This window comes from Neoarius graeffei, chromosome 3, assembly GCF_027579695.1.
Source record: "Neoarius graeffei isolate fNeoGra1 chromosome 3, fNeoGra1.pri, whole genome shotgun sequence".
NCBI lineage: Eukaryota > Metazoa > Chordata > Actinopteri > Siluriformes > Ariidae > Neoarius > Neoarius graeffei.
The window spans coordinates 83,169,046-83,187,038 of NC_083571.1; the positions used below are offsets into that span (position 1 = coordinate 83,169,046).

General features: G+C 41.0%; 1 protein-coding gene across 5 annotated transcripts; it reads right to left on the reverse strand.

The window, feature by feature from the left end:
• Positions 1-765: 765 nt before the first annotated feature.
• LOC132883644 (RNA-binding protein 25) lies at positions 766-17,955 on the reverse strand. 5 transcript variants are annotated; one of them, XM_060917524.1, is made up of 12 exons: positions 17,895-17,955; positions 15,317-15,391; positions 15,032-15,054; positions 14,819-14,940; positions 12,480-12,561; positions 10,513-10,696; positions 10,349-10,422; positions 10,043-10,119; positions 6,645-6,745; positions 3,649-3,737; positions 3,425-3,565; positions 766-2,075 (listed from the first exon to the last, which is right to left on the reverse strand). In XM_060917524.1, the coding sequence occupies exons 2-12, from the start codon at positions 15,337-15,339 to the stop codon at positions 1,915-1,917; spliced, it is 1,077 nt and encodes a 358-aa protein (XP_060773507.1). In that variant the 5' UTR covers positions 15,340-15,391; positions 17,895-17,955; the 3' UTR covers positions 766-1,914. The 5 variants fall into 5 exon arrangements, with proteins under 5 accessions (XP_060773507.1, XP_060773505.1, XP_060773508.1 ...); XM_060917522.1 differs by having other exon boundaries at positions 15,032-15,074; XM_060917525.1 differs by lacking the exon at positions 17,895-17,955 and adding an exon at positions 17,283-17,440.
• Between the last annotated feature and the right edge of the window lie 38 nt (positions 17,956-17,993).

The window sequence follows — 17,993 nt, forward strand, 5'->3', positions numbered from 1 at the left end:
TTTAAGCTACATATTACATTTCAATTCACAGTATGGTTCTGGCTGTGATCCAGAAACAAATGTTTGGTTTATACATGTGTTTTTCATCATGTTTACTTTTAAATCCAGCTGGATTTCTATCGAACATAGAATAATGCATATTGAATATTCACACATTTTGTAGTCACATGGCTGATTAGGCCACACCAATTTAATTAGCTGGTTCTCTGATTTTTTTTCAGGAAAAATATGAAGCGAGCGGGCGAAATAAAAATAAAATTTAAAAAAAATGCTCTGATGGTAAAATTAGCGGTGGAAATAGACCAAACAATACAGGCAAACCAGTAAACAGAATTTCAACACACCTGTCAAAGATTTTACGCTTCTGTTCACTGAATATCCTAACAATCACAAACACAGGCTTTGCAGGACTCCCCTCCACAGGCATGTTTCTTCCACAAGTCTTTATCGAAAGTGAAAGGGGCGATTTGACTGGTTTTCCATGTCACGTGACCTTTTCTGTTGGCGGGAGTTTGATTTCGATTTTTTTTTTTCATTTTGCATTTTCTTCAAGCGGCGATTCCGAGAACGAACTAATTGAATTGGTGTGGCCTTAAGTTCAATTTGTACACCTTTTATGACTGAGATTAAGATCAATTTTTGCAAATCTAGGACACAAACTCAACAACTTTAAGTTATTAGAAGCAAACATCATGTCTCTTCTGGGTTTCTGCTTCATGTGTCAGAAGTGCTGTTTTGTATTAAAAAAGAAGTCCTGTTTTCATGTTTGATGTTCCAAATATTTTTTTTATTATTAAATTTCTTGAAAACATTAAATGCTTTTGTCTCAATAATTCTTGTGCAATTGTCACATTTGTTGGGTGACTGATTACATTACTATAAGCCAAATATATCAAACAAATTACTATAAGGTGAAAACACACTCCCTTTTGTCTCGAACATTCAACACAGTTCATAATTAAATAAAATCGCTGCCCATACATTTTAATTCCATTTACTTAAAAAAGCATATGTCTAAAACTTTTTAAACAAATCTCTGTGTCTCGGCTGTAGGTCAGTGGCTGAAAGAGAGAACAAGAGTGCTCCGAGAGTACAATATCCCCCACTATAATATATTGCAAACGAGATTGCAATATGTGCATTACTGTCCTATAACAAAGTCTTTTGCCAAGTTTCATTAAATTCCTCCAAAATTGTCGAAGGGGTTGATTTCAGAAGGTGAGAACCCTTTCTGGGACAGACAGACTTCACCACGACATAATCCCCCTTTCGGCCAGCGGGGGATAAAAATGAACAGATGAATTGACAGAGGAAAATGACAAATAAATGTGGGTTGCTCAGATGGAGGTTGGCCCATCTTTAAAAGTTTCCACAACTTCTAACTTCATGAATAAATGGCTCAGCCTGAGAAACAATAATTGACTACAGGCACTGAATGGGGCACTGCGACAGAGAGCAGAAGGAAGTGAAATGTAAAACACAATGTATAAACTATCATTTTCTACAATTTCTTTAGTTACGGAGGTAAAACCGACATGGAAAGGATCCCTACAGAGATGCACCCATGTTGTCAGACATTTATAATAGCATCAGGAGCCTGTTGGTGGCCAAAACAAGTGGTTTACTTTGCTGTAGATGTTTGCCCCACAGGATTCCACTGCAGAAGCTGTTTTGTGGTTGCCAGTTATAGTGTTTTAACTCAATACTGGACTGATTTCACTCGTTTTTGTCCCTAGTAAATATTTGGACCCAAAGAGATGGGAAATAGAGCCCAGGTTTAAAAAAAAAAGGCATTTTTTAGTCCATTTTGGTTACATAAATTTTCCCATGATTCGTTTTTTTCTCATACTTCCCTTGACCAAGTGGTTGGTCATACTTGCAGTAGCAATCACTGTTTCCTTCATGTTTCTAGTGTCAAAGGTCACAGAGACTGAGCTCTGGAGCACTGTCTGAAGCTCCTCCCACTTTGCCATCTACGTCGTCATGGTTGCTCCCAAGTCCACTCACAGCGTCGCTGAGGTCACTCCCTGAGAGGCTGAAGTGTGTAACTCGTCCTTGACTTCTTGGTTTTGAGGCTAAATGCAGAGTGATGAAAGTGATCATAGGCCATCATTACTGCTGACAATAAGGAAGGGATAAAGCATGCTGTTACAGGAAAATAATCAACGACAGGGTGGTGTGATGTGAATGTTGAATACTTTCCAATAATTTTCCTATAAAAGCACATTACAAGCTTATACCATCCTCCTCTTATACCACAGCAGTTTTCTAAAGCTAACCATTTTTATTTACTAAAAAATAATGTCAAACTTTATCTCTTCAGTCACATTTAAAGTGGGACGGCCTTTCGATTTCATAAAATCAGTGAAATTTAGTTCCCTCTAAAATTTGGTCATTTGTGATGTTTATTTCTGTAATATCTCACAAAATATCAGGCCATGCTGTGGCTGGGAAGTTGTTTAATTTGAGGAGATTCACTCGCTTCGTGCAGTCAAGCAGACAGAGGAAGTCCATGTGCGCAGATTTACCTTTGGCCGTGCACTGACAGTTCTATCATTCTGTCGCTAAATGAACAGCTGATCACACCGAGGTGCTCGCTGACCGCCAATATTTATTAATTTGGTCCTGCGTTTCCTTTCGTTCGCAACATAACGTCTTCTCAATTTCCATTACTGTAGCTGGTCTTTCACGTTTCATTCACACGCTCACGTCCTCCATTGTTCTCTCCTGTTTCAAATTTGTATCCCACAATGCCTTGCGTGAACGGGGAAAGCCCACCACATGATGCATGACATAGTATCTTGAATTGAGTCATGGTGAAGCAGGAAAAAAAACAGCGGAGAATTTAGGGCCACGTGGCCCTAAATTCATTAATTGTTCTATTTTAAAAAACCTCATAAAATTGGAAGTCTGTGATTCAAATTCAGTAGCTTTTGGTCGACTAAACAAAAATAACTGGGTGTCACGGAAAATTCTTTTTATGACCTACACTTAAAATCTGAAAGGCAGTCTACCTTTAATGGTGTAGAACATCTGTGAAAACAAGTTAGTTCATGTTACCATTTGTAGCAGCTACGTATAAACAGTTGTTCTCTTATCAGCTTTTTCTTTTTCTAGTGAAGTTCCTAAAACAAAATCAGCTCATTATGTTACAGAGGAACCTGAAAGTCCTTCATCCTTTTGGCTGTTGCTAAAGAAAGGATAATGCATTACAAAGAGTGCATTAACACCCCTGTGATTTGTCTGCTGTCGGAGCTGCCAACTTTTATCACTGGTTAGGTATATATGAGTTTTAAACTTTGGAGGAAACTAACTAGGAAGCGAATCTCTCACAGGAGAAACAAAGCTATGGGCTGAGCCTTTACAAGTATCCACTGCAAAGAGTTATAGCTACAGCAAGTGTGTATGTGTACTGGTGTTGAACCTGATTCTCCCAGCCAGGATGTGTCCAGGTCATCTGAGCTTACATCACGGAGACTGGGGGTGGGGCTCAATTCATCATCTGAGTCTGACAGCATCTGTCTCAGAGGACTTGTCTCCACAGCAACCGCTGCTTCCAAAGGATCTTCGGAAAGAAAGCAGACGGTAAAAATGAAGACTGCAAAAGCACATGGAGGAGACAAAAGTATACAGGTGTGCGTTTGTTACTTGATTTCTGCTGCATCTCTGCAGGTGTGTTGAGTCTGTCTCTCAGAATTAGGCTTCTCACTTCATCCTTCAATCCAGATACTGCAAGTCTGCACACACAAGCGAAGGATAAACGGAAAGCACCAAGTACACACAATCTGTTATTCTGTTAATATACACCCAATTTATTCAGAACGTGGTCATTCATGCAATAGTTCAAACAGCCAATCATGTGACAGCAATGCAGTACACAAAATCATGTCGATCAAGGTCAAGAGCTTCAGTTAATGTTCCTATCACACATCAGAATGGGGAAAAACGTGATCTCGGTGATTTTGACTGTGGCATGGTTGTTGGTGCTACATGGACCAGTTTGAATAGCTGAAAAACTGCTGCTGATCTGGGATTTCACACACAACAGTCTCAAGAGTTTACACAGAATGGCGTGAAAAAAAACAAAAAAAACATCCATTACCCCTCTTTCATACCGAATGGCCAAGCAGGGTTATATCCATGTTGAACTGTGTTTGAAAGCGTCAACCTGTATCATCTGACTCGGCTTTGCAACCCACCACTTGAGGTGTCTAGGACTCGGGTCGGCCAAGAGTCCATTTCAATGTGAACTGCACCACCCGGGTCCCTGGGGCAGGACTAATGACACTCATGCAAATTGGGGCACATGGTGCATTCAGTGCTTTGCTCTGCCAGACACTGACAAAACTCAACACACGTACGCACGCGCACACAGAAGAAGAATGTAACAACTCCCGAGTGCAAACTTAAATTTTATTACAGTTTATTTGAGTGTGTTTTTTTCTCCACTAAAGTTACGCAGTGTGTGCATGAGTTCTGGGTGAAAACACTGCAGCTGAAACAAAGCGTGCGCCTGTTCTCCCACATCTCCTTTATTATTACAGTATTAGATCAACAACTCTCCATTCACTGACCCGCTATGCTCTTTCTCCCCAAGCGTGCCATGTTTATGCAATTAAAACATGCACGAGCACCACCTCACAGAGTCGTGTGCGCGCACACACACATGAATGTGCATGAGTGGTGAACAAAGCCTCTGTGAAGTTGGCACTCCATATGATGAATAAACATATTTCGATTCCTTTGAGCGATAGTTCTTCAGGCAGAAACGACTTGCTGATGAGACAGATGAGAGGAGAATGGCCAGATTGGAGTCCAACTGACTGGAAGACTAATGGTAACTCAAATACTTAATCTTTACAACTGTGGTGAACAGAAAAGCATCGCACAACACATCCAACCATGATGGGGTTCTACTCCTGTCAGCTAATAACAGGAATCAGAGGCTACAATGAGTACAAACTCCTTAAAACTGGACAGTTGAAGACTGGATAAATCTCATGTGATCTCAACTTCTGCTGCAACATGCAGATGCTCGGGTCAGATTTGGCATCAACCGCAAAAATCCATGATTCTGTCCTGAACTGCTGTTCAACAGTTCAGGCTGGTGGTGGCCATGCAATGGTGTGAGGAATATTCTCTTGATACATGTTTGTCCTCTTAATCCATTTATGGCTACAAGTTTCCCATCTTATAATGAGCACAAGTCCATCAAAAGAACAAATCATCTCAATCTGATTTCATGAATTGATGTTGAGTTCAACATGCATGATTGGCCTCTGTGGTGGGATGTGGTAGAACGAGAGATTTGCAGCATGAATTTGCAGCAATTATGTCATGCAATCATGTCAGCATGGACCAGAATCGGGAAAAAATGTTTCCAAAATCTTATGGAATCCATACCATGAAGAATTGAGGCTGTTCTGAGAGAAAAGTGAGGTTCTACCCAGTATTAATATAGTGTTTCTCATCAAGTGGCTGGTGAATGTATAATAAAAGTATTAAAACAATGTTAGTATCAGTTAAAGACAAGCCTCATGTCAGTAGCTCTCAAGCCCAAGTTGTGTATAATTTACATTCCAGTCAAGTTCAACATCCATAAACTGCTTTTCAAGGTTATCTTGAATTGCCCCTACAGAAAGGGAGTGGGAATCTGGCTTCCTTAAAGCTAGACGGCCTTTTGGTTTCATAAAATCGGTGAAATTTCGTTTCCTCTGAAATTTGGTCATTGTGATATGTTTATTTCTGTTAAGATCTAAAAAAATATATATTCTGTGGCTGGGAAGTTATTTAATTTGAGGGGATTCCCTAGCAAATAATGTGCATGAAATCGCTCACTTAGCGCAGTCAAGCAGACAGAGGAAGTCCGTGTGCGCATGCGAAGGTTTACCTTCTTCTTTTGGGTTTTATGGCAGCTGGCATCCAGTGTTGCATTACTGCCATCTACAGGTTTACCTTTGACCGTGCACTGACAGTTACATCGTTCTGCCGCTAAATGAACAGCTGATCACACCGAGGTGCTCGCTAACTGCTGATATTTATTAGTTTGCTCCTGCATTTCCTTTCCTTCGCAACATAACGTCTTTTCTTCTCACTTTCCGTTACTGTAGTCGGTCTTTCACATTTCATTCACACACTCATCCTCCATTTTTCTCTCCTGTTTCAAATTTGTATCCCACAATGCCTTGTGCAAATGGGGAAAGCCCACCACATGATGCATGACGTAGTATCTTGAATTGGGTCATGGTGAAGCAGGAAAAAACAGCATAGAATTTAGGGACACATGGCCCTAAATTCATTAATTGCTCTGTTAAAATCGGAACCCTGTGATTCAAATTCAGTAGCTTTCGGTCCACTAAACAAAAATAATTGGGTGTCAGGGGAAATTCTTTTTATGACCTACACTTGAAAAATCTGAAAGGCAGTCTACCTTTAAATAATTGTAGTAGACTGCTCAAGTATAGTAACGTTATTTACTGTTGAAGAAAACAATTATTTGACCAGTCTATTTACATGCTGGAATATACAAATTCAGTACAAAGGTCAGGTCAAAAACTGAAAGGCCTGTCACAAATAATACAGTACAAGCTCTAAGTCATGAAACTCAAGACTTCTGTAGGACTTCTTCACTGGTGCATGCATACCTGACATCTCTCACATCTTGTTGTGTGTGATGGTACTGCGAGATGATCCTGGAAAGTTCAAAGTCATGTGCGCGGTAAGAATCGATGACTGTTTCCAGTGCCTGTACAAAGAACCAACTGTGATAGAACTGTCACCACCACAAGGGCAACTAAGGTTACTCATTAGAGTAAAGACCATTGCACACATACCGCGTCTGAAAAGGTCATTCAGCAACAATGCATCAAACCGTTTGATTTTTTTTTTTTTTGAAACCAAAAGTGACTGAGCAATTAAGAACTCTGCCCTGAAACACATGAAATATATTTATATTGAAATATTTTTGTGATGAACTTAGCAATTCTGGTGGTAATTTGTCAGTTAATGCTGAATTTACATGGAATTAAAGTTCCAGAATACAATGCAGTTTCATGACATGGTTACAGTGCTATTATGGCAGAGACTCTGTTTGGCTAGTTAGCATGATTACTGCAGTATTAGCATCTCATCTCACCTCATTATCTCTAGCCGCTTTATCCTGTTCTACAGGGTCGCAGGCAAGCTGGAGCCTATCCCAGCTGACTACGGGCGAAAGGCGGGGTACACCCTGGACAAGTTGCCAGGTCATCACAGGGCTGACACATAGACACAGACAACCATTCACACTCACATTCACACCTACGCTCAATTTAGAGTCACCAGTTAACCTAACCTGCATGTCTTTGGACTGTGGGGGAAACCAGAGCACCCGGAGGAAACCCACACGGACACGGGGAGAACATGCAAACTCCACACAGAAAGGCCCTCGCCGGCCACGGGGCTCAAACCTGGACCTTCTTGCTGTGAGGCGACAGCGCTAACCACTACACCACCGTGCCGCCCCAGTATTAGCATGACGGTTTAAACTTTAAAGCAGGGCGTACGGATGAGGTGGTATGAGAGCTGGACATACTAAAGGATTAAAGCACTGCTGCATCGCTCTCTTTAAGTAGATATCTGATTCTCACTGGCTGGAACCACTATCATCAGGTAGTCGAACAGCATTACAGGTAACGGTAACCAAAATAAAACAGCTTATACTTAAAAAAAAAAAAAAGTGAATTCAGAATTTCATTAAAAAATATTATTGGACAGTATTACAGAGCATGTGTGAATTATAAAGATTAATATGCAAAGTGTTCAGGGTGGATTGTGCCCCTAGGTGTGAATAGCTGTCTGTCTCTCTGTGTTAGACTGGTGACCTGTCCAGGGGGTGTCCTGCCTCTCACCCAAAGTCAGCTGGAATAACCCTAACCCATAATTACGTCATCACTTGTTTACTGCAATGCATTATGGGCGATACCTGGTGTCCGCTCCGCTATATTGTTTACTTTCGCCTTTGTTAAACACTGCATTGTTCTGTCTAACCGGTTTTAACCATGCTGCCTAAAGTGAACTGCTGTGTGCCTAACTGTGTCTCCACAACAAAGAGAACACCTAATTTGAGCTTTTATCAGCTGCCAGTCAAGGAGAAGAAAGAAATGGATGAGTTTAATCCGCAACAAAAACCTTCATACTGAATTGAAATGGACAAGTGTTTGTAGTTTACATTTCTCTGGTGGGGAAAAAGATGTACTTAGACTATGACCCAGCGATATTTCCATGTTCTGCGGAATGGCCTTCGGTTATAGAAGATTATAACAATCGACACTGTTCATCGCCTGAAACCAGCGATATTCCAAAACCTGTAAAACGAAGAAGCATTTTTCGGCCTTTGCCTCGCAATATACCGAAGCACTCTGCAGCCGAATGAGCCTGTCGGACCGATAAACCTCCCAAACCACGAAGGGTTCTCTTTTGGGTATGTATAACGTTCAGTGTACCTCACTACCGGCATTTATTGAAGAAAATGCATTTATATTGAACATGACACGGCAGATCAGTGGGTTTTCAAAGATTTTTTTTGTAATGTTTATTGATATCAAGTTTTATTTAACTAATCACTCATTTATAAATGTTTTGATGCTGTTCATCTGGGCCCGGGATCACGAAGCAATCTTAGACTTAAGTCAAAAGTTGACTTTTCATAATGGGTTCCCTTACTGCATCTGTAACTTTCATTGTGCTGGATCAAGATTAAGTACAAGGCAAAGGTTTCATTAGAACAAAGCGACTTAGAAAATGGTAAGGAATAACTGAAGATTAAAATAAACAAATTTAGACTTAAAGGAGAACTGAAGTCATTTTTAAACTTGCTTTATTTCTTCATTAACGTGTTATTCAATTACGTTTTCGGTTTTAGTAACCTTATATCGTGACTCATATTGGCAACTAATTGCAATTAAATATTATACTTATCAGCCTATTCGGTTTTTAGCCGTGTTGAATTTAGTTCGTTTGGTCCACGGCAGGCGTCGCTTATCTGCGCGATCTTCACGAGACTTGTGTGAGACTTAGAAACGTGAAGTGTCAGCCAGGTGTCAGTGCCGCCATTTTGAAAACTGTTTTCCAAACAAAATATTGCACAAAAACAAGTTTAAATGACGATTACTGCCTACTTTTTTCAAACTTTCCTGAATGCTATCAAGACAAACAAAACTTCCCGCTTGATTACATCAGCATTCGAAAGAGGGCACGCGTGTCTTTTGACAACGTTGGCAGATGTTGGTCACTTGGATTTATGCTGTACGTTTTACTTCCGTCCTACGATGTCTTGCACAGGTCTCAACGAATCTTGTTTATGGCCATTGCTTTGACATATGGTCTGACATATTACATAGCATATTTCAAACACTCATAACTTGCTATAGCAGCGACAAAATAGCTATCAAAAATGCATTCCTATATTTAATAAAATGAGAAATAGAATTTTGATGATAAAAATTTTGCCTTCAGTTCTCCTTTAAGTCTAAGGTTGCTTTGTAATCCGGTTGCTTTGTAATCCCAGGGCTTGTAGTCGGGGGGGGGGGTGTTTAAAAAAAAAAAAAAACTTCTTACCTTCTCACCAAGCTTGATTTGAATTCCGATTTTCCTGCTGTAAATCCTCGACATGTTATCCATCTCTTTAAATAACCAATTTTATTGTCTTCCACGACAAGAGCACGGCAAAATCACTCCTCTCACGTAAAATTAATCTGACATCTGCTATATCGCTCAAGTGCCGACCCCGGTGATCCCCCATAATGCACTGTGGTAAACAAGTGATGACGTAGTTATGCTTGGGGGCTACTGACTTCTCACCCGCAACCCTCATGGATGGATGTACTAATGGAATTTACTGTACTCAACAGTGACTCAATCATGTGACTGCCATTTAGTAAGGGAATAAAATGCATTTATTTTTCTGCGCAAAGGCCATCTAAACCAGTTCAGAATCAGTTAGTAGTTAAAGTGTGTTTACTTATGCTTAATGTGTATAGCATTGGTGTGGAAGAGTCAATACCTTACAGTTACGCTCACACTGCTTCCTCGTTTCTCTTGCTTCAGACTGCTGTTGGTACATGTCCTCCTCATGTCTCACTTAAGTCACACAATCAAACACACACACACACCATATCCATCACATTACACAACCTTCATGTCAACAGACATGTTGAAAGATAATCCGTGAGTAAATAGAATCAACTGATGCCCTCCATTATGAAGGAAAATAAATTAAATTGAAATCTATTATAAAATGAAAATTTATGCAGGGTCTTTTTGAACACAGAGCACATAAACATACTGAGAATATTTGAATTAAACTCACTCAGCTTGCTTTTCAGCATGTCCACCTCTCTCCTGAACTGTTCCACTTCCTCCCTGCACAGTTTAGAGCTGAACCTGAAGCCACACACAGCGAATATTATATCCCACTATCATCTGAAAACATCCCCCACTAACCTTTAACAACTCTCACCCAATGCGACTGACCTTTCCTCCCGGTTACCTAGAGACGTGGCCCTGTTGATGTGGCCTCTCAGAGCGCTCAAATCGCGTCCCACTTCCCTTTTCCATTGCTCCAGTCGCATCTCTACTGCATCTCCCTCGATGTCCTGCCTCCTTTCTCTCTCCTTCTCCTGGTCCTCCAGTCTCTCCCGAAGCCTCCTCACCTCCTCTAGAAGTGACGCAAATACTGATGCGCTCGGGTGTGTGTTTTAGGACCCAGAAGTTATTAGGATGCAGTGCTGCTGCACTGCAACCTATTGTTCTTCTACGTGTTTCTTCCTCCGTTTTCATCTTCCGTACAAATTTCGATTTCGAATAACTCAATAACCGTACGTCGCACACAGACAAGCAATATATCAAAACGTGCGGCTCGATCGGACTTGGTATGCTATTACTTTGTTCATCAAAATGTGATTTTTTCGCGACATAGTCGCGAAAAAATCACCTGAAATTTCCCATTCATTTCTATGGAATTATTTGAAAAACTACACATATTTATAGCTACCCCTAGAACGGTCTGGCGCAAAGTTGTGAAATTTTGTACACTGATTCTTGACAACGTCAGGGTTCTTCTCAGCAAGTTTCAAGTCACCACCGTAAACTCTCTAGCGCCACCAACAGCTCAAAGTTGCAGGTACATTTCTGCTTGTAACTTTTGAACCGTTGGTCCGATTTTCAAAAACTTGGTATCCCTGGAATCCTTGGGCCAAGACGAATCCAGCGCAACCTCTAACAAAATTTTCAACCTCGGAAAGTTTTCGCACTATTTTGAATTTTGTGAAAAACAATTAAAATGCTTCTCCTCCCTCAATTTTTGACCAATTTCTCCCAAACGTGGTACATGCCAACTTTGGACTAAGCTGCAAAAAAGACATTCCCGGATTTTTGAATTTCATAAGCGTTTGGCCGTGGCAGCCAATCAAAATTGGCTGCGCAGATGCGAAACGGGAAGTGTGCTCATATCTCGGCCGCGTTTTGGCGTATCTTAACAGAACTTGGTGTCATTATGCCCCACCCCTCCACGAAGGCCCACAAAAAAAGTGGAACAAGTTGGCCGCTAGGGGGCGCTACTGCTGGGAAAAGTGTCCTTTGGCTCATATCTTGACGTCATATTCTGGAAAAGTTCTGCAATTTTGCACACTGCTTCTTGACAAACTCAAGGTTCTTCTCAGCAAGTTTCGAGTCACCACCTTAAACTCTCTAGCGCCACCAACAGCTCAAAGTCGCAGGTCCAAAAAACCCCATCTTCCATACAAATTTTGATTTGTAATAACTCAATAACCGTACGTCGCACACAGACAAGCAATATATCAAAACGTGCGGCTCGATCGGACTCGGTGTGCTATTACTTTGTTCGTTATTCTACGACTTTTTCACGAAATGGTCACGAAAAAATCGTCCAAAATTTCCCAATCGTTTCTTGGGAATTAATTGAAAAACAATGCACTTTTTCAAACCTCCGCTGCTCTGGCATGCATTGACCTAGAGACATGATTCAAACGTAAAAACGTAGAGAAACTTCTCATGTGTGGATCTGGCATTCAACTTTTTTGCTAGGTTCTATACTTTTGGATCAGTCCTGGCTCAAACACCATGAGCAAAAATGGAGAAATTCGGGGTTTATAATGGGTGTCTATTGCGTTACACACCAGTGAAGCTCATTAAGTTAGAGTGTACAGGGCCTGAAAAAAACCCTCAAATTTTCTCGTTTCTCATAGCAAGTGACACATTCACGGCCAGCGAACATGCGTGACCAAATTGCTTCGCGCACTGCATCCCTCTCACAATTTCCAGCAGGGGAATTGTCGACTCTAGTGTTATTATATACTTGTGTTAACAAGTGCAAACCTAAGATATCATTGCACCAAAATCTACAGAAATATGAAAAAGACTTCTAGCAGCAATACAAAAGAAAGCACAGTCGTGTGATGAAGAATGAGGCTTAAGAGCACCTTGTAATATCTGTATTTGTCTTTGCTGGGAATCTCTTTCTCTCTCCACTGATCGCAGGTTCTGCATTAAGGACTCAATTGTCTGAAAATGAATAACAACAATAGGTTACTAAGAAACTGTGAACTACGCATCAGGGTTCCCCCTGGGTTCTGTAAAATATTCTCCACTTTTTTCCTTGAAAAATCAAGTCAAAGAAATATTCATCACTTGGTCTGCATTTTTTTTCCTGAGTTACTGACTTATCAAAGTGGACTTAATACGAGTTTATACCAACCAAACTGACACAATTCAAATACTTGTACAGATACAGCGAGGCCTCCATTACATATAAAATTTGGGCTGCACTCCAGCCTCTAATAAGAAAGACTTGATTTTGGGTGCCCTGTGCACCATCAAGCCAAAATAAACCTCTTTAGTTTGAGCTTACTTACTGGATATTTTAGCATGGAATTATTCTAAAGAGATTAGGACTCTGCTTACCTTTTACTTCAACGCAAAACTTGATTTACAATTGAGCAAAGTCGAGAAGAGTCTTTGAACAGCCAACACTGAAGGAATCTGAATTTGCCGTCAATTTACAAACCGAACACAGAATGACACGTCTTTTTATGTCATACAAACGCCACACCCCCCGAAACATAGAGTGCTTCTGTCACTTGCCGGCTGACATCACTTTCACTCTGGCGTGTTTCTTTTTCAAAATTACACCGACCCCTTTATTACTGACACTGCTCTGACGTGGTCGGGGCTCTGAGAGTGCCTCCTCCGTGCCTGTTTCGGCCCTTAAATCATCTTCAGTGTTTGAAGAAGCCCAAAAAATCTTTATCAGTTTAGACTTCACGCAGAGATAATTACACCACCACACCAGGCCGATTAAGACGCACTGTGATTGGTCAAAAGGTTGGCGCTCATGTGGCCATTACGTGTTGTCGATTTTTATTGGTCACAAGCGCGTGCTCATTGTTTACACTCGGGCTTCCTGCCATCGGATTTCAGCAAACGGCGGAATTTCTATAAAAGACAACTTACGATAAATATGACTGTGACGACTGCTGGTAATTTTTTCTTCGTCACTGATGGATTATATTTGTCAATGACGGGTGTGACGAGCGCCAGCGGGAACCCTGAGGCATGTTTAGGATCATCAGTCAACAAATTATGCACTGTAGCTATCATGCTCACTCTTTCTCTCTTACACACAGACTAGGGGTTGCATAGACTAATCAATTAATACATTCATTAATTTCTGCTGTAGGGAGCAATGGATTAGTTGGGGCAGTGGTAAATCTAGTGAGGCAGATGGTAAGGAGATGCAGGCAGTAAGGAGATGCAGGCAGACAACACAGAAATCAGACTAAAAGTAATTTGTTAGTCTGAAAATATTCGAGACGAGATGAAACCAACTCTACAGACAACTGTGCAAGACTACGTCATTTTTTTTTTCTCTTGCTCTTTTGCCATCCTTTAAAGCTGAATAAACTTGAAATCAATCCTTGCAGTCTGGAATTGTAAAAGAGCTGCAGGTTGCACATTGCTATTCAATCCTGCTCAGGTAGTTCAGAGTCAGGTCAGTGCTGCAAGTCAGCTCAAGAAGGTTGATCCAGACTCATTTACAGATGCTGCTGATGCCAGAGTTGGGGTGGGTGGGACTCCCTGCTCTGGAAATTGCATCCTCTGTCGGTCGTTAAACTATAAGTAGTTTCAGAATATGATTTCAGCTGAGCTTCCAGATTGTCCTTAAACAGTGTAATAGTGCAACATGATACACAGATTTATGGTTTTACACATTTACTGCACTGGAAATGACTATTATTTGTAGCCTGTGCATGCCTGTTAAGTACTGAAGTGCAGTTAGATGCATTATTTGCTGCACAAATTAAAACAGCGATGTCCTGAAGCAATGACTGTGGATGTCGATGACTGTGGGGAGCAGTTCACCAGTCGTGGCAGTGGAAAAAAGCAAAACCAGTGAGGCAGTTTGCTTTAACTAGAGACAAGCTGACTGGTTAAGTGCTTTTTTTGAATTGCTTCACTGCAAAAAATTGAAAACTGAATTTGAGGAGAAAATTACTAAATACTCGTGAAATTATCTTGCTGCATGGACAGATATTTTTGACTTGATAGGACATCTTAGAATAAGTTGGTTGCAATCTAGGACTAGGTTTAATAATCTCAGAATTGGTGTCTTGTATTCTACTAATAGGAAATGCTAGATCGTTTCAATTATTTTCAAGATATTTTCACTTGCTGTCTTTTTTTTTTGCAGTGCTGTCAGATATTAGTAGTAGCACAAACCCAAACAGAGACACGGATGGTGTGAGTGTTGTATGATTTTGACCTGGCGCTGGTTATGAAGCTGGGCCTGTAAAGCTGCCAGATCAGTCCACTGAACAGCACCACTAAGATATACAGGAGGGTCCAAACCCGTAGCATGACTCCGCTCTCTCACTGGAAACACATCTACAAGAGCAAAGGAGAAAGAATGAGATACCACATGAAGGTTGACTCACAAACCAATCATGGACATTAAAATCTATTACAGCAGAATTACCTTCTCTTTCTCTGGAAAGCCTTCTGGGAATAGCAAGACGTTCCTTACAAGACAAGAGATCACATTTTATTTGTTCATCTGAACTTTGATGCAAGGTGACTCCTAGTGGCCAAAGCAACACAATATACATCATAAACTGTTCTGCACAAAGTTGTTGGTTTTTCCTTTTGTAGCAAAACCTAGCATGCACTTTTGAATGAATGAATGAATGAATGAATGAATGAAAAGTAAGGTAACGCACAGTATATTGTCAGCCTGCTATACAGACTAAATGAACATTCTTACACGTATTTTTGCAACACTGCCATCAGCTGCTGAGATAATGTGGCTCAACTGATTGTCCCAGTTCATTCTGGTAGCCTGTAATATAAATAATAAGCAAAATTACAATTGTACAGTGTACCATCACATCCTCTCTAAAAGATAAGTATAATTTCAGTGGATCAAACAACATCGAGCAGTTGTTAATATTATAAGCGACATGCTTTCTTAGATCTATGCTTCGTGCCTCATAGCAAGAAGGTTCTGGGTTCGAGCCCAGCGGCCAGTGGGGGCCTTTCTGTGTGGCGTTTGCATGTTCTCCCCGTGTATGCGTGGGTTTCCTCTGGGTACTCTGGTTTCCCCCACAGTCCAAAGACATGCAGTTAGGTTGATATGGGATGGCCTTGGGCTGAGGTGCCCTTGAACATGGCTGCCCACTGCCCTGGGTATGTGTGCGCGCACTGCTTCAGATGGGTTAAATGCAGAGAGGAATTTCACAAGTGTGTGATGAGGCCCCCACCGGCCGCTGGGCTCGAACCCAGAACCTTCTTGCTATGAGGCAAGAAGCATAGATATAAGAAAGCATGTCGCTTATAATATTACAAACTAAGGACTTTATATTTGTCGCTCGTCAAGTCACAGCTCTGTTACACGTCTGAAGTATGGTCCCCTGCTAGCGTCAACCTTAGAAGCCTGTTAGAGAGTGTCCAACGATGTGCAACGCGCTGGATACTACAACAGCGTATTAGGGATGCTACTTACACAGACAGACTCAGAAGCCTGCACTTGTTTCCTCTGACTTATGATAGGGAGATTAGAGACTTAGTCTTTGTATATAAATGCATTAATGGCCAAACAGATTTGAACATAAACCACTACGTGTCTTTTGTAACTCATGACCGGTCTAGGGCCCAAAATCCGAAATTAATTTTACAACCTGCACACTGCAGAACTTCAACTTATCAGGCCTCATTCTTCAATAGGATTGTTAAACCATGGAACTATGTATGTAAATATTTTTCCCCAGATAAATTCCGTAGCCTCCCTGTTTTCAAATCATCCCTGTTAGAGCTGTACTTTGAATTACTGACCTCCACCTATAATACGGGCTTTTCATGTACTTGGTCTGTGTACCGTGACTGTGGTTGCCACAGATCAATTTAGTCTAATTTTAATTGTATGAGTTTTCTCTTTTATACCTTCGGGGAAACACCTTGCATGGGTCGCCCGTTCGCGTTCTCCCCTTTGGGCTATTATGTTTATTTCTTTTTTTTAATGTTTATTTTGTAACAGTCCAATAAAGTTGGTAAAATAAAATAAATAAAATAAGATGAATAAAGCTGTGCTTTTAATCACCCCAAACCATGTGACATTGTCTGATGAAATCATTATTGAGCTTTCTGAGCATCTCATCTCATCTCATTATCTCTAGCCGCTTTATCCTGTTCTACAGGGTCGCAGGCAAGCTGGAGCCTATCCCAGCTGACTACGGGCGAAAGGCGGGGTACACCCTGGACAAGTCGCCAGGTCATCACAGGGCTGACACATAGACACAGACAACCATTCACACCTACGGTCAATTTAGAGTCACCAGTTAACCTAACCTACATGTCTTTGGACTGTGGGGGAAACTGGAGCACCCGGAGGAAACCCACACGGACACGGGGAGAACATGCAAACTCCACACAGAAAGGCCCTCGCCGGCCACGGGGCTCGAACCCAGGACCTCCTTGCTGTGAGGCGACAGCGCTAACCACTACACCACCGTGCCGCCCTTTCTGAGCATAACTAGGATTTTTTTAGCACAAAAAAAGACCGCTCATCACCCAGAGAACAATCTACCTACTGTGAAGCACGGTGTTGGCAGCATCATGTTACGAAGCAGTGCACAGGATATCCCCTCACAATTTGACAGATCCGAAGTTCGTTTGGGGTTTTTTTCCCCCGAAGAATTGCCAAATCAAGATTTACTAAGTTGGCAGACTCTTACCCAAAAACACTGAGCAGAAGGGTCTTGAAGTGTTAGTTCACAGGTGTCCAAACGTCCAATCAGGTTACTGTAAATTGTTAGTGTTCACTTGAATTTCTGGAGGGGGGGTTGACATGATTAATCTTGGTTTCATGGTTTGCATCACAAAACCCTGAAGGTTTTTTTTTTGGAAGGGACTTTTATATATATATATATATATATATATATATATATATATATTTCCACTGTAGCCATGTCTACACAGTGTAAACACCTAGCCACTTTATTCACTGTCAGCCAACATTTACGCTATTGATAATTTACACTATTAGAACACAACACCAATAGTTATCTGATAGAGAAATTTCTTCCTTTAATTTGCCAATTAAAACATTATTTATCAGCACTATTCGACTGTAACATTACCAGAGTTGACTGGTGTTACTTACACTGGCTAGTTAACCGTTAGTTAGCTAAACTTAATAACACTCTAAAGTATAAAGATAAGTACTGACTGTTTGTTTATTTCCGAACATTTACATAAACTAAACTTATATCAGCTCATGACGAGCAGACAATAATGAGACAAGACATAAAAACAACACCATAAAACGTCATCTAAGAGCTTATTACCTTAAGCGCTCACTGCTACTTTTTAAATCCCGCAGCCTTCCTTGAATGGCGTCAGAAGGGCATAGAAAGACTGACGCGCTAAAAACGCCGCCATATTGG